This window comes from Chiloscyllium plagiosum, unplaced genomic scaffold (genome assembly GCF_037043375.1).
Source record: "Chiloscyllium plagiosum isolate Xiang-an unplaced genomic scaffold, Cpla_swu_hap1 HiC_scaffold_5, whole genome shotgun sequence".
Lineage (NCBI taxonomy): Eukaryota > Metazoa > Chordata > Chondrichthyes > Orectolobiformes > Hemiscylliidae > Chiloscyllium > Chiloscyllium plagiosum.
In genome coordinates, this window is record NW_028270143.1 from 67690516 (window position 1) to 67703874 (window position 13359).

At 37.2% G+C, this 13359-nt stretch overlaps 1 protein-coding gene across 5 annotated transcripts in view; it reads right to left on the minus strand.

Moving 5' to 3' along the window:
- Positions 1–13359, minus strand: part of LOC122547144 (serine/threonine-protein phosphatase 6 regulatory ankyrin repeat subunit A-like) — a 213753-nt gene that overhangs the window by 40742 nt on the left and 159652 nt on the right. For all 5 annotated transcript variants that reach the window (XR_015757218.1, XM_087987263.1, XM_087987262.1 and 2 more), the window contains 4 exons: positions 13168–13250; positions 10677–10740; positions 9442–9510; positions 5179–5319 (listed from right to left, as the gene is read on the minus strand). Coding sequence is in view for 4 of the 5 variants with exons in the window: in XM_087987263.1 (XP_087843389.1) it covers positions 5179–5319; positions 9442–9510; positions 10677–10740; positions 13168–13250 (357 nt within the window). In the remaining variant the exon portion in view is untranslated. The remainder of the gene's footprint in view (positions 1–5178; positions 5320–9441; positions 9511–10676; positions 10741–13167; positions 13251–13359) is intronic.

A 13359-nucleotide genomic window follows, 5' to 3' on the forward strand; every position in this document is an offset into this window, starting at 1 on the left:
TGTCGTTGGGGATTATTAAGGTTTCATTCAACAACAGCAGTACTAACAACCACAGAGCCAACTGCAACAAGGCATATTACTATATTAAGTTACAGATAGAAAAGTCTTTAACTGTATACCTCAGACATCGCTTTTATTTTTTGGATAACTTCTGCTTTAGTAGCTTTCAACTGCAAACAATTTCAACCTGTCACTTCCCCAACCAAGCCTATCCTCCCAGAACATTTTGAATAAAGGCAATGAATTCATGGCTGATGCCAAAAACAAAAAGAAAGAGAATCTTACTTATTTTAACAATGGATAGCAAACTACAAATTAGCAAGTAATCTGAAATAAAAACAGGAAGTTCTGAAAATACATAGAACATTATTTCTTGCCTCTGATGCTGTCAGGCATGCTAAGTTGCATGTTACTCCACTTCAAAACTCTAGAACTTTTTTTTATTTCAGATCTTCAACATTCACAATATTTTGTTTTTACTTAAGTTCTCCGAAGAACTGCTCAATACCATTCTTTCCTGCGGTATCCATTAGCTTTGCTCCACAGCTTCTCCAAGGTAGGTTTCCTCCAGTGGCTCACACTGATCTGAAAGCGTGTGCTAGATTACCTCCAAATTTTATTGCATTTCCCATTGCTTACCCATACTTAACTATAAGCTGGTTTTCTGATAAATCACACGTGTTGCACAGGAAGTCTCATTACAGATGTCTGATACACCATCAAGGTACACTCATATGATGTCATCACTTTATTGTGGCATGTGATTTAGTGGTACAAAGCTCAGTCTCCATCTTACTGGGCTGTGTTCTTTTGGAGTATGGTGTGTTGAGGGAAGTGTGTTACAGTACAGCAGCAATCATTTCATGTCATGAGGACAAGCTCAGAAGTAAACATCAGTAGCTACTTACAAAATAATCATCACTGAAAATCAGCAATCCAGTAAAATAAAGAAATGAATAAGTGCTGCATTCTACTTCAAAGAAATAAATGCCATAGATCGTCAACAAATAACTTCCAGATCATTAGTATTTATCAAAAAAAAGCAGGGACATTATGAATAAAATTCACAAATCTCCTGGATTTTAATTTCTTCCTTGCCTACAATGGTATAAAACAAATCTTACATCATTTCATGTTATGTTAGCTTTTCTTGAGACCTGTTCTGAAGCAGGATACAAAGCCCTGCATAGGTTACACCCATCATACGGAGACTGTGAGGGTACCACACTTTGGGAAAGATACATTAGAGTTAAGTCACAGATCAGTCATGACCTCACAGAATGGCTGAACATGCTCAGGGATCAACTCTCTTACTTCTGCTCCTATGACACCCTCCAGTCTTCCCAAGACACAAGACTGGTTTCTTATCTTCTTCTCTGAATTGCTGTATACCAAATTTCAATCTTTGATTCCTGAGCCAATACCGACTCCAATATGCATTAATATCGCAGACTTGTCCTCAAGTACTTGGCTCACAAACAGCTGCTATTATTTTATCCTCCACAAGATGGGGCTTTAATCTTTAAAAAACAATATTACAAAACTTGTTATTATTATTTGCTACAGAGGTGGTGATTGAAATTCACCCAAGCAAACTCAACTATAAACAAAGTGGAAACTACATTTTGAAAGGGAAGGCAAGACTTAGCAAATGAAATCTCATAAATTGGTTTTAAATCATCAATGAGGCCACATCGGGAATTGGAAATAATGAATCAGGAGGTTGAAGTTAAACACTTTTGAAATATTGATAAATCTACTGTACCTAACATTTTGCCCTACATTGAATTAGATAGGTAACATAGCATAGAAAGAGATCATTCAGGTCAACATGTACAGGGTGTAAGTGAGGACGGCAGATGCTGGAGATCAGAGTCCAAGAGTGTGGTGCTGGACAGCACAGGTGGTCAGATATATCCAAGCAGTAGCAGAGTCGACATTTTGAGCATTCCTGATGAAGAGCTTATGCCCGAAATGTCAATTCTCCTGCTCCTTGGACACTGCCCGACTGGCTGTGCTTTTCCAGCACCACACTCTTCAACTTGCACAGGTCGGTGTTTATACTCAATTCACAAATCCTCCCATCTAAACCTATTTATTATTACAACTATTTATTCCTTTCCTTCATATGCTTGCAGCAATCCTCTTAAATGCACCTATACAATCATTTCAATCTCTCCCTACTATTACTAAATGCTTCACTTGAACTCCCTATTGGATTTTTAATGACCATCTTGTACTGATGGCAATATAAGGACTGGTGTAACATTTCAACATTTCTAGCAAACTTCAATCAGTAACCCCAAAGCAAGAATCATACCCCTGTCAAAAAGACAGCTACGAAGACTTGGAAGCTATTACTGACTTAGAAGTACTCTATGTACTCAGATGTCAAATGAAAGCATTTTGTTCTTGAACTCTTAAAACCCATTTCTTGTAAAACAATTCAATCATCTAATTTTAAACATAAATTAAGCTGGCCTTTTGAAGTTGCTTTACAACTAGCAAGTTAACAAACAGTCAAAAGGAAACTTGTCATTCACCTCACAATTTGTGTGGTAAAATACATTTACATTTTGGAGTTAATGTTTAAGAAAGTGAGTTAAAATTATGTTGTTGGAGTCAAAATAAAAGCAGTTCAACACACTGATATATAATACAGTAAGCCAACAGCAATAAAGCAAATGACTCAGTCAGTCATAACAATGGTGGGCTTCAAATATTTCTATGGACCAGGAAAGACAGATTTCACAATAGGACATCAATACTCACAAAACTACCATTTCCACAACACTAGCATAAAATCATCCTTAAAACCCAGCTTGCACACAAAGTAGCTATTATATTACAGAAAGTCAAATCAAACTGCTGGTTTATCTACAGGAACTTTTGAAGAGGCAATTAGAAAATGCGAAATGTAAAACCAACTTGGTACATTGCTCCCAGGCATCCTAAAATCTCATTAAGGAATCAGTTTGAACTGACCTAGTACAAGCATGATATTTTGCGTTGAACTGAAACTGATTTTCAATTAAAAAATACTGCAGTTTGCACAATAACTATTTGCAAATCTCTGTTGCACTTTAGACAAGATGTTCAATCAAGCATTCAGTATTTTCAAATACAAAACAGTAAACCACACATTTTTGAAGACGTTTTGAGTTAAAGGGAAAAGTACAATATAAATAATGAAATAATTTCTACATGTTTTGGAAGCACACATGACAAGATATTTAAAATGGTAGGAAATAAGAGTGGAAACAGTGCAGACCTCCAAACTATTGAGGGCGGCACGGTGGAACAGTGGTTAGCATTGCTGCCTCACAGCGCCAGAGACCCGGGTTCAATTCCAGTCCCAGGCAACTGTGTGTGTGGAGTTTGCACATTCTCCCTGTGTCTGTGTGGGTTTCCTCCGGGTGCTCCGGTTTCCTCCCACAGTCCAAAAAAAAAGGTGAAGAGGTAAATGTCGGGGAGTAAGTCTGCGTGGGTTGCTCTTCGGAGGGTCGGTGTGGACTTGTTGGGCTGAAGGGCCTGTTTCCACACTGTAAGTAATCTAATCTAATCTAATAGCAGCTGCCAATAAAAACACAAATTGCCAAAAAAAAGGAGTGCCTTGTGACACAACAGGAAGACAGAAAAACTCAAAAATGAAGGTGAATTATTTTATTCATCTGTAATTATTGATGGGCTTTTAAGGTTAATTTTTCAAATTATTTTACAAATTGGGAGGATTAGTTGATAAGAGATCAGATGAAACACTATGCAGAGAAATATGAAGTATGTACTTTCAGAAATTAAGGAATTATAATGTAAATGGCATAACTGTAAAAAGACAAAGCAGAGATTTAAGGGTTCAGATACATAAACTTTCAAAAGAAAGACATGATAAATTGATAATCTGTTCAATGTATCCAGTCTCCAATTATCTGGAGACTGAAAGATCTGGGCCATCTGCCTTAGTAAGGATATCAATAGCATGGAAAGGACATATTAGAGGTCTGTTCTAGGATACTAGAAAGAGAGGCTTTGAAATATTAACAGAAATGTAAGAGAAATTATGTTAGAGATGCTCAAGACATTTTGATAATAAATAGTCTAATGAACAGATTTTATTGTCTATCTAAACAGCAAAATAAAAGAAGCAAAAGAGTATTTGTGTATTTTTTAAAGGTGTTAGCACACAGAACATTCTTAAATGCAATTGTGTTTTAAGTGATGTGGGGCAATATTTGAATACATTATAAAGTATTCAGAAAAAAGGAAAGGTAATGGGACTAAGCATAGAGTTGTTTCCCACATTTGGCAAAAAAAAGGAATAAGGAGTCCAAGCTGGATAACCTTTACAAATCACAATGAAATATTTAATAACTGATCAATCTGGGAGCTCAAGATCATTAAGAACATAGTCTGATATCTCAGTATCATTGTAGTTCAAATTATCCAAACAATTTCTGCTATAAAATGCTACCATTGTACGTTCCATTTTACCTTTGAATTACTGTGTTGCACAAACCCACAATCCAAGCAACTAAACTTAAATGAAAAGAGATGAAATTCAAAATACTTTGAGGAAAAAGAAAGAAAATGACATTGTTTAACCTTGATTTGTCCCTTCCAAAGATCCATCAGTTAAAAATTATATAAACCTTCAAAAAATAACTTTGCAAACATATTTTCCAATTTCTAACTAGCATTCAAAAATGCTCAACATTTATAAAACTGGTAGCGTTAGTGTATGTTTTGGGGAGGGTTAGGAGTCTCTTCTATATCTTTCCCCTCTCACCCTAAACCTATGCCCTCTAGTCTGGACTCAGGGAAAAGACTTTGCCCATTTACCCTATCCATGCCCCTCATAATTTTGTAAACCTCTATAAGGTCACCCCTCACCCTCTGCAGGGAGTGAATAATTGTAGCCTCAAGTGGCAGAACATACAGAGGAACCTCGATTATCTGGCATTTGATTATCCGAATGTCGGATTATCCGGCAAAATCACAAGGTCCCGATGCTTAGCTAAACTGTTATCCAGCATTCGATTATCCAGAATTCAATTAATCAAACAAAATACCCCCCACCTGTGTCCATCAGATTATCAAGGTTCCTCTGTATACAAATAAGGATCAATAAGGCTAGGTCACCGCCAATTTCCTACCATTTCCAATTTGCCTGCCATTACTTACTTTCCATCTGTATCCGATGCTGCTGCATAGTGAAGTGGTGTGCAACCTCTTTCATCAAGGTCATTTACACTGGCTCCAGATCCCACAAGGGCAAACAGGCACTGGTAGTTGCAGTTCGCAGCAGCATAATGCAGTGAGGTCCTTACAAGAATAGAAAAAAAAAATCAATAAATATCTTTCTACTTGGTTATTATTTTTAGCTACATCATGATTTAAAGTTCCATTAACTGCCTTGTCATATTTTTGTTTTATTCCTTTTTCATGAAAGCAGTGATTTTTGTTTGGATACAGCTCTTGCCAAACACCTTGTCCAAGTAAATAGTTAAAATTTTTATTTAATCTATTTTTCTTATCAACCTGTTCAGAGGTGTAATTAGCTGGAAATGTGTTGCTGGAAAAGCGCAGCAGGTCAGGCAGCATCCAGGGAACAGGAGAATCGACGTTTCGGGCATAAGCCCTTCTTCAGGAATCAGAGGTGTAATTACACAATTTAGTAGCAGGCATGTGCAACATTTTAAATACCATCAGCTTAGCTTAACTCTATCATGAATTAATTACTGTACTTAAGAGTCATAGAGATGTACAGCATGGAAACAGACCCTTCGGTCCAACCCATCTATGCCGACTAGATATCTCAACCCAATCTAGTCCCACCTGCCAGCACCCGGCCCATATCCCTCCAAACCCTTCCTATTCATTTACCCGTCCAGATGCCTCTTAAATGTTGCAATTGTACCAGCCTCCACCACTTCCTCTGGCAGCTCATTCCATACCCGTACCACCCTCTGTGTGAAAAAGTTGCCCCTTAGGTCTCTTTTATATCTTTCCCCTCTCACTCTAAACATGGGTAAATCAAAGAGTACAGAAAAGCTAAGAGAGTAAGCTATTAATGTGGGAAATTTACAAAGTAGGACAGGAAGGGATAGAGAGTATAGACCTAAGAGTAACTCAGCAAGTAAAACTTCAAGTATGAAAAACAACAAAAGAATAAAACTTGAAATTCTGTAACGAATGCGCGATCAAAACAGAACAGATAAACCGATAGTACAAATCAAGGCAAAGTAGTATGAGTTAATTGCTATTATGGCTGCAGGATGATATTCATTCGGGCCTGAATACTAAAACCATATACCTTTTATGAAAGGGAAATCAGGTTTAACCAATGTATAGGAGTTCTTTGAAGGAGTAACGTGCTGTGAATGGAAGGCACTGAATTTAGTGTACTGTATTGAGATTTTCAAAAGGCATTTGATAAAGTTTTAACAACAAAGATCATTACAGAAAATAAAGCTCATGATTTAAGGGTAATATACTTGCACATATAAGAGATTGACTAGTTAGCAGGAAACTGACAGGAGGCATAAATGGATCACTTTCTGGTTGGAAAGTTCTAATAACTGATGCACCACAGGGGCCAGTGCTGGGGCCTCAATTCTACAACTTGTATAAATGATTTGGAGTAAAGAACTAAGAAATGGCAGCTATACCTGCGGTTATTCAAAGATAGATAGGAAGAAAGTTGTGAAGACGACAGGAGAAGTTGACAAAGGGATAAAGACAGGCCAGGTGAGTGGACAAAGACTTCGTAAATAGAGTACAATGTGGGAAAATGTGAAATTGTACATTTTAGCAGGATAAATATTAAAAAAAAACACTATCTCAAATGGATAGCAGGATTTGGGTGTGCAAATGCACAAGTTGCAAAAGGTCAGAAGGAAATGGAGCATTAAAATAGTCAAAAGTTCTGGAATTCCCTCTCTAATAGCATTGTGAGTCTAACTAACAGGACAGACACTATAGCAATTCAAGAATGCAGCTCATTATGTTTTTTTCATGGGCAGCTGGGATAGGCAATAAATGCTGGCCAGCCACTAATGCTCACTTGCCATGAGTGAATAAAACATATAGTTTTTTAGATCTGATTTTTTTCACACCTGTGAAAGACAATCCTAATTTCTTTCCTTATCTTCCTTTAAATAAATTTCATTGTCATCAGATTGCATGAAATGAAATTAGCTCTTATTAATAATTAAGTCATTACAGAACTACCAATTCATTCAAAATGAATGTCAAAGAAGCAAGTGCAGAGAATGATAAAGTATACCAAATGTAATAAATAATTTCAAATAAATAGTTCATAAATATCAATGGGATATGTAACAAAGTGGGCGGCACGGTGGCACAGTGGTTGGCACTGCTGCCTCACAACGCCAGAGACACGGGATCAATTCCTGCCTCAAGCGACTGACTGTGTGGAGTTTGCACATTCTCCCAGCGTCTGCGTGGGTTTCCTCCCACAGTCCAAAAATGTGCAGGTTAGGTGAATTGGCCGAGGTAAATTGCCCGTAGTGTTAGGTGAAGGGGTAAATGTAGGAGAATGGAGTCTGGGTGGGTTGCGCTTTGGTGGGTCAGTGTGGGCTTGTTGGGCCGAAGGGCCTGTTTCCACACTGTATCTAAGCTAATCTAAAAAAAAAATCAGCATTCACTTATTTTGAAAAAAATATTCTTCGGAATAATGTTTTTTCCAGTTCTTCCTCAAATGTGTAAGAACAGGGGAGAAATTAAATTGTATATTACATTTGTAATTCCTTATTGAGAGAACATTGAGAGATGTACTCGGATGATGGACTTGTGTATTGATTAAATGTCATTTGCAAAAATTACAAAAGGTCAGAATTACCATGGTGAGGAAAATAACTAGCAAGTATACATCATATCAGTCAGTTGATCTTCTCCTGTTTTGATATTTAGTTATCAGGTCTCCTGCATAGGTCCCATCTTTTCAATTTCAGTCGCTTTCTTGCCTCAAGCTCAAGGGGAGTCTACCATTCCTGGGTGCAGGACGAGAGCACTGGTAATCTGTCTCTCTGGACATTGAAAGCAGGAGGGATTATAGGCAAGAGAAATAAATTGAATGAAGGCCAATGCTCGGAAGGAGTTGAATAGCTATGCAGTTCTGCATGTGTAAAGCAAAGATGGCCCTTTAAATCATTGCAGTGAAGTAGAAGAGGGGCGGTGTGGTATAAAATCAGATTTTGATATAAGGGAAATCAATTGAGCAAACCTCAACTACATAGGTGACTGATCAAACGTAACAGAGAAAATGAGATACGTGATTCCATACTTAAATCAAATCACAAGATGAGGACTCCAGTAGGTAAATGAGACAATTAATAAAACACCCAAACTCTTTTGAAAAGTAGTAGTATGACACATGCTAGCAGTAATGTCAACTTATTTGAAATTTGAAGGAAACAAAAAAAACACAAGGAAATGAGAAAACTGATGTCTGATAGAGGACTATGCAATTAAAACAAAAAGAGGAAGGCTGATAGTCAAATGTTCTTGCTCATCTGACCAATTTCTACTTATGACAGAACCATGCAGAAAAACAGAACTGAGGTTCTTAATAAATTACACTTGTTTCAAGTAAAGGAGGAAGATATTTTTGCTGATAACTGGGAATCATCCTCTCCTCATAGCAGCTGAGATAATAAAGTTATGAAAGACACTGATTTGTTTCCTCTATACAAGCACAGATCTGGACACTAAATCTGACGTCAATGTGTGTGCAATTTTCAAAGAACAGTTACATAGCAACCTAAATATTATACACAGATATACTTAATTTCTTTATATCTTGCTTTAAACAGTTTAATGTATGTGACAGAGAACTGGAAATACTGGGAAAATTCCATTGCAAAAGATGTGCCTTATGTGTCAAGCAGTCATGACTTCAAGCATCATATTCAGAAGTTCTAATATTTCCTTTCATTTATTCTTGAGGGAAATAAAATCACAAGCCCTTTTCTGAAGAGCCAGAAGCACTCGTAATACATTGAGTATACTAGTACTAAATGGGTGATCATGAATGTAAAGGAATATCAAGTTCTCTTCTGTGAAGCAGAAAACCTAACTTCAGGACAATAAGACCACCTGAATTAAAAGTGTGTCACAATGTACTAAAATAAACAGAATTACAGAGAGGTGCCACTAAAATATTATGAAAATAGCCCAGCAAAACAGTATTAGCAAATTGGACCTAAAGTCCCATGCTAACAGCAACATCAGTTCATTTGAACGTAAAAAGAAACCAAAAATAAAACCCAGTATGAGGAAATTTGAACCAAAAGTAAGATCGGGCAGCTATAATGAGGCAGACACACCTACATAATCTTTTCCTGGGAAAGTCCTTTATATGAATTCTAAATTCTACACTTAGCTGCTTAATGAATTATTCTAGAAATCAATTTCATCTCTTACCGTCCAAATTTATCTTTTTTGTTGAAATCAGCTCCACTATTAAGCAACAGATTCAAACATTCCAGATTTCTGGAAAATAATATACAGAAAAACTAAGTTGTAAAACTATATTCAAATTCCGCACACATACTGATCGCACTTTAAATAACAATCATTAACTGTACAAGCACAATTGTTTCTAGCAAGTATAACAGTTGCCTGCGCTGCCATTACCAATTATTACATTAGGATTCTAGGGAAAAAGAAAGTCACTAAAGCATCACTTTCTTCTAAGACTTACAGGTCTAATAGGTTTTGAAACACCCTTTTCTCCCTGATGGGATACAGCTCTATGGGATCAAACTTACAAATGTTAGCAAGAACTTTGTTAATTATTCAAAAGACATGACATTGATTAAATCAGATGACCTAAACTTGGGACATGGAATCAGTATTGTTATATGCGAATAGGATGGCATTTTGAATAAATTAAATGGCAATAATTATACTCTACATTAAAGCAGCCTCAATGCTAGGTTGTAACAGAGGGATTTTTGCAGTAAATATACACAGATCTTTAATGACAGAACATATGGACTGGTGGGGCTGAATGGTCTGTTTCCTAGCTGTAATTTCTATGAGGTTCAAACAAGCACTCTGTCTAAATGGCCAATATCCATAATTAAATCAGAACAGGGTGATTCCCTCAGCAAGAATTGCTGAATTGAGATCACGAGTGGGAATTCTATCTACGTCCCTCTTGAACTACAGCCAACAAAACAACCTATTTTTGTTCTGGTTAAAAATCAGACTGTTGAGCACAGACCAGAGATCAAAAACGATAGCTTGATACACTCATGTGTGACTTAATAACTCAATCATTGGGAAACCACCCTTTCACAAGATATTCAGACTATTTCTAGATTTTGCAGAATGAATTTCAATGTCTTCAAGGTTAAGTCTATTTTTGCGCAAGTATAACCTCCTAATACGGCAAAGGTACTTAACAGGAATAAACAGCAAAATGGTATACAGCAAGATGTCTTAATAAATGCTTTCTGATCAAGGTCATGTTTGACAGCAGTACTTCATTTAAATTTGCATTGTAATTAGCCATTCTCCCACACAGATAATGGTGCTAGTTACTTGTAAGTTCCAACTGCTGCTCTGAGAGCCATAGGGATATAATTATGATCACGACAGTACTGTTGAGTGTTCAGTGCTATTGACTCAAAAAGCACAAGGTCATTACTCACCCTCCAGCAGCAGCCGCATGAAGACAGGTCCTGCCAAATTCATCTGGGGTGTCTATATCAAAACCTGTGCAATGATTAAGATGTTTGTGAAACTATAAAAGGAATCCATCCATTCTGCCAAACTGTTACTAGAATTTTTAAAGCTGTAACCAGTGCATGCAGACTTAACAAACTGAAAGTAACTTTTTTTGCATTGGTAAACAACACAGAAAATTGACCACACCAAATCTTTGAAACAATCAAGTGACAACTCCTATCCATACATGACTGATAGTCTGGTACAAGCAGTCCCCAGGTTGCGAATGGGTTCTGCTCTGGAGTCTGTTTGCAAGTTGAACACAATGCAAGACAATGTAAAGCACCTGTTCGTAAGTAGAAGAAATGTTCATATGTCAAGTCTTTAAAATTACATCCCTGTATGGGATCATGTTCGCAAATTACTTTCATTTAACATAATCTAACATTATGTCACAATATATACGATACAGAACTTTTAATAGAATGTTGAGAGATTAGGGCAGTGATGTTATCACTTGTCTCAACTTTAGAAAGAAAATGATTTATATTAAGCTAAATCAGTATACAATAATTGTTCCAGTCAAGAGGATATTATTTTCACGAAATCCCCAATTTATGATGGCAAGGAAGTGATAATACCAAGTCCCTGCAGTCCATTAGCTTGCTTACATAACACAAGAAATTCAAATGCATTAAGTATTTGCATTTCATACAATAATCAGCCATACTTGCTCATACTTTTTATCTTTGTATTTATCTTTTATTTTAATCCACCTTTATGTTACATAACAACCAAAAATGTGCACGCAATTTTGGAGTGTGGAAGCCTAAGGAAGATAAATCAGGTAACAGTAAAGGGTGCAGATGTTTCTGTTGGTTCATGATTTTTCACCATAAAATGATCACCTGTTCATTCTTGAATCAACTGTTGTGTGCTGAAACAAACAGAATTAAGGATCCAATGCACAACAATAAACAAGGTGATTTCTTTGTTTTTCAATTGCCCAGCGGGCAGCTGAAAGTCAACCACTTTGATGTTGGTCTGGAGTCACACGTAGGCCAGACCAGGTAAGGATGGCAATTTCCTTCCCTAAAGGACATTAGTGAACCAGATGGGTTTTTCTGACAACTGGCAATGTCGCAATTAGATTCCCAATTCCAGATATTTATTGAATTCAAATTCTACCTTTTGCCATGGTGGGATTTGTACCCGGGGTCTGTGGAACATTACCTGCGTCTCTGGATTAATCATTAGGCCTTTGCCTCCCCTTAGGGGGAGGTTACCAGAGCATTAGAATTTTGTTTTCAAGAAATGAGATCTTGATTAGGTAGGCCAATGGGTTGAGGAGTGGCAGATGGACTTTAATTTAGATAAATGTGAGGTGCTGCATTTTGGAAAAGCAAATCAGAGCAGGACTTACACTTAATGGTAAGGTCCTAGAGAGTGTTGCTGAACAAAGAGTGCAGGTTCATAGTTCCTTGAAAGTAGAGTCGCAGGTAGATAGGATAGTGAAGGCAGCGTTTGGTTTGCTTTCCTATATTGGTCAGAGTATTCAGTACAGGAGTTGGGAGTTCATGTTGTGGCTATACTGGACATTAGTTAGGCCACTTTTGGAATATTACATGCAATTCTGTTTTCCTTCCTATCGGATGTTGCTGAACCTGAAAGGGTTCAGGGAATATTTACAAGGATGTTGCCAGGGTTGGAGGATTTTAGCTATAGGGAGAGGCTGAATAGGCTTGGGCTGTTTTCCTGGAGAGTCGGAGGCTAAGGGATGACCTTATACAGGTTTATAAAATCATGAGGGACATGCATAAGATAAATAGACAAAGTCTTTTTCCTGGGGTATGGGAGTCCAGAACTAGAGGGCATAGGTTTAAGGTGAGAGGGGAAAGATATAAAAGGGACCTAAGGGGTAACATTTTCACGCAGAAGGTGGTGTATGTATGGAATGAGCTGCCAGAGGAAGTGGTGGCGGCTGGTCCAATTGCACCATTTAAAAGGCATCTGGATGGGTATATGAACAGGAAGGGTTTGGAGGGATATGGGTCAAGTGATGGTAAATGGGACTAGATTAGTTTAGGTTATCTGGTTGGCATGGTCGGGTTGGACCTAAGGGTCTGTTTCTGTACTGTACATCTCTATGACCCTAAATGGTAATGCACACAGATCATGGGTTAGGAAGTCATCTTGTGCAGTGGCATACAACTGGCATTATTAGATAAGTGCTGGCTATAGTCCAATGGAATTAAATATTATTTTATTAAACATTATATTGTTTGCTACTGATCTAATATTTTGCATCACTGCCTGAAGTGAATTTCTATCCCCATATCTGGTGTATCTCAAAATGTCTTTGCTTCATGAGCCAGCAGTAGGGAATGGCCAGACAGGGAGTAGAGACTAAATAATTATTCTCACTAGGGTCTGATCACAAAGTTAAACTTTTAGTTACAAATTAATTATAAATACCTGAGGACAACAACTTTCGACAGCAATCAGAAAACCCACTTAAGGCTGCTAGATGTAGTGGAAACATTCCGTGAACACCCCGACTAGAGGGAAAGAAACAGAATTGCGAAATGCTTTAAGTTATTCATCATCACATTATTCATGGAATCAATAAATACAAAAATTCTAATCAAGTAAACAATCTTGATTGTG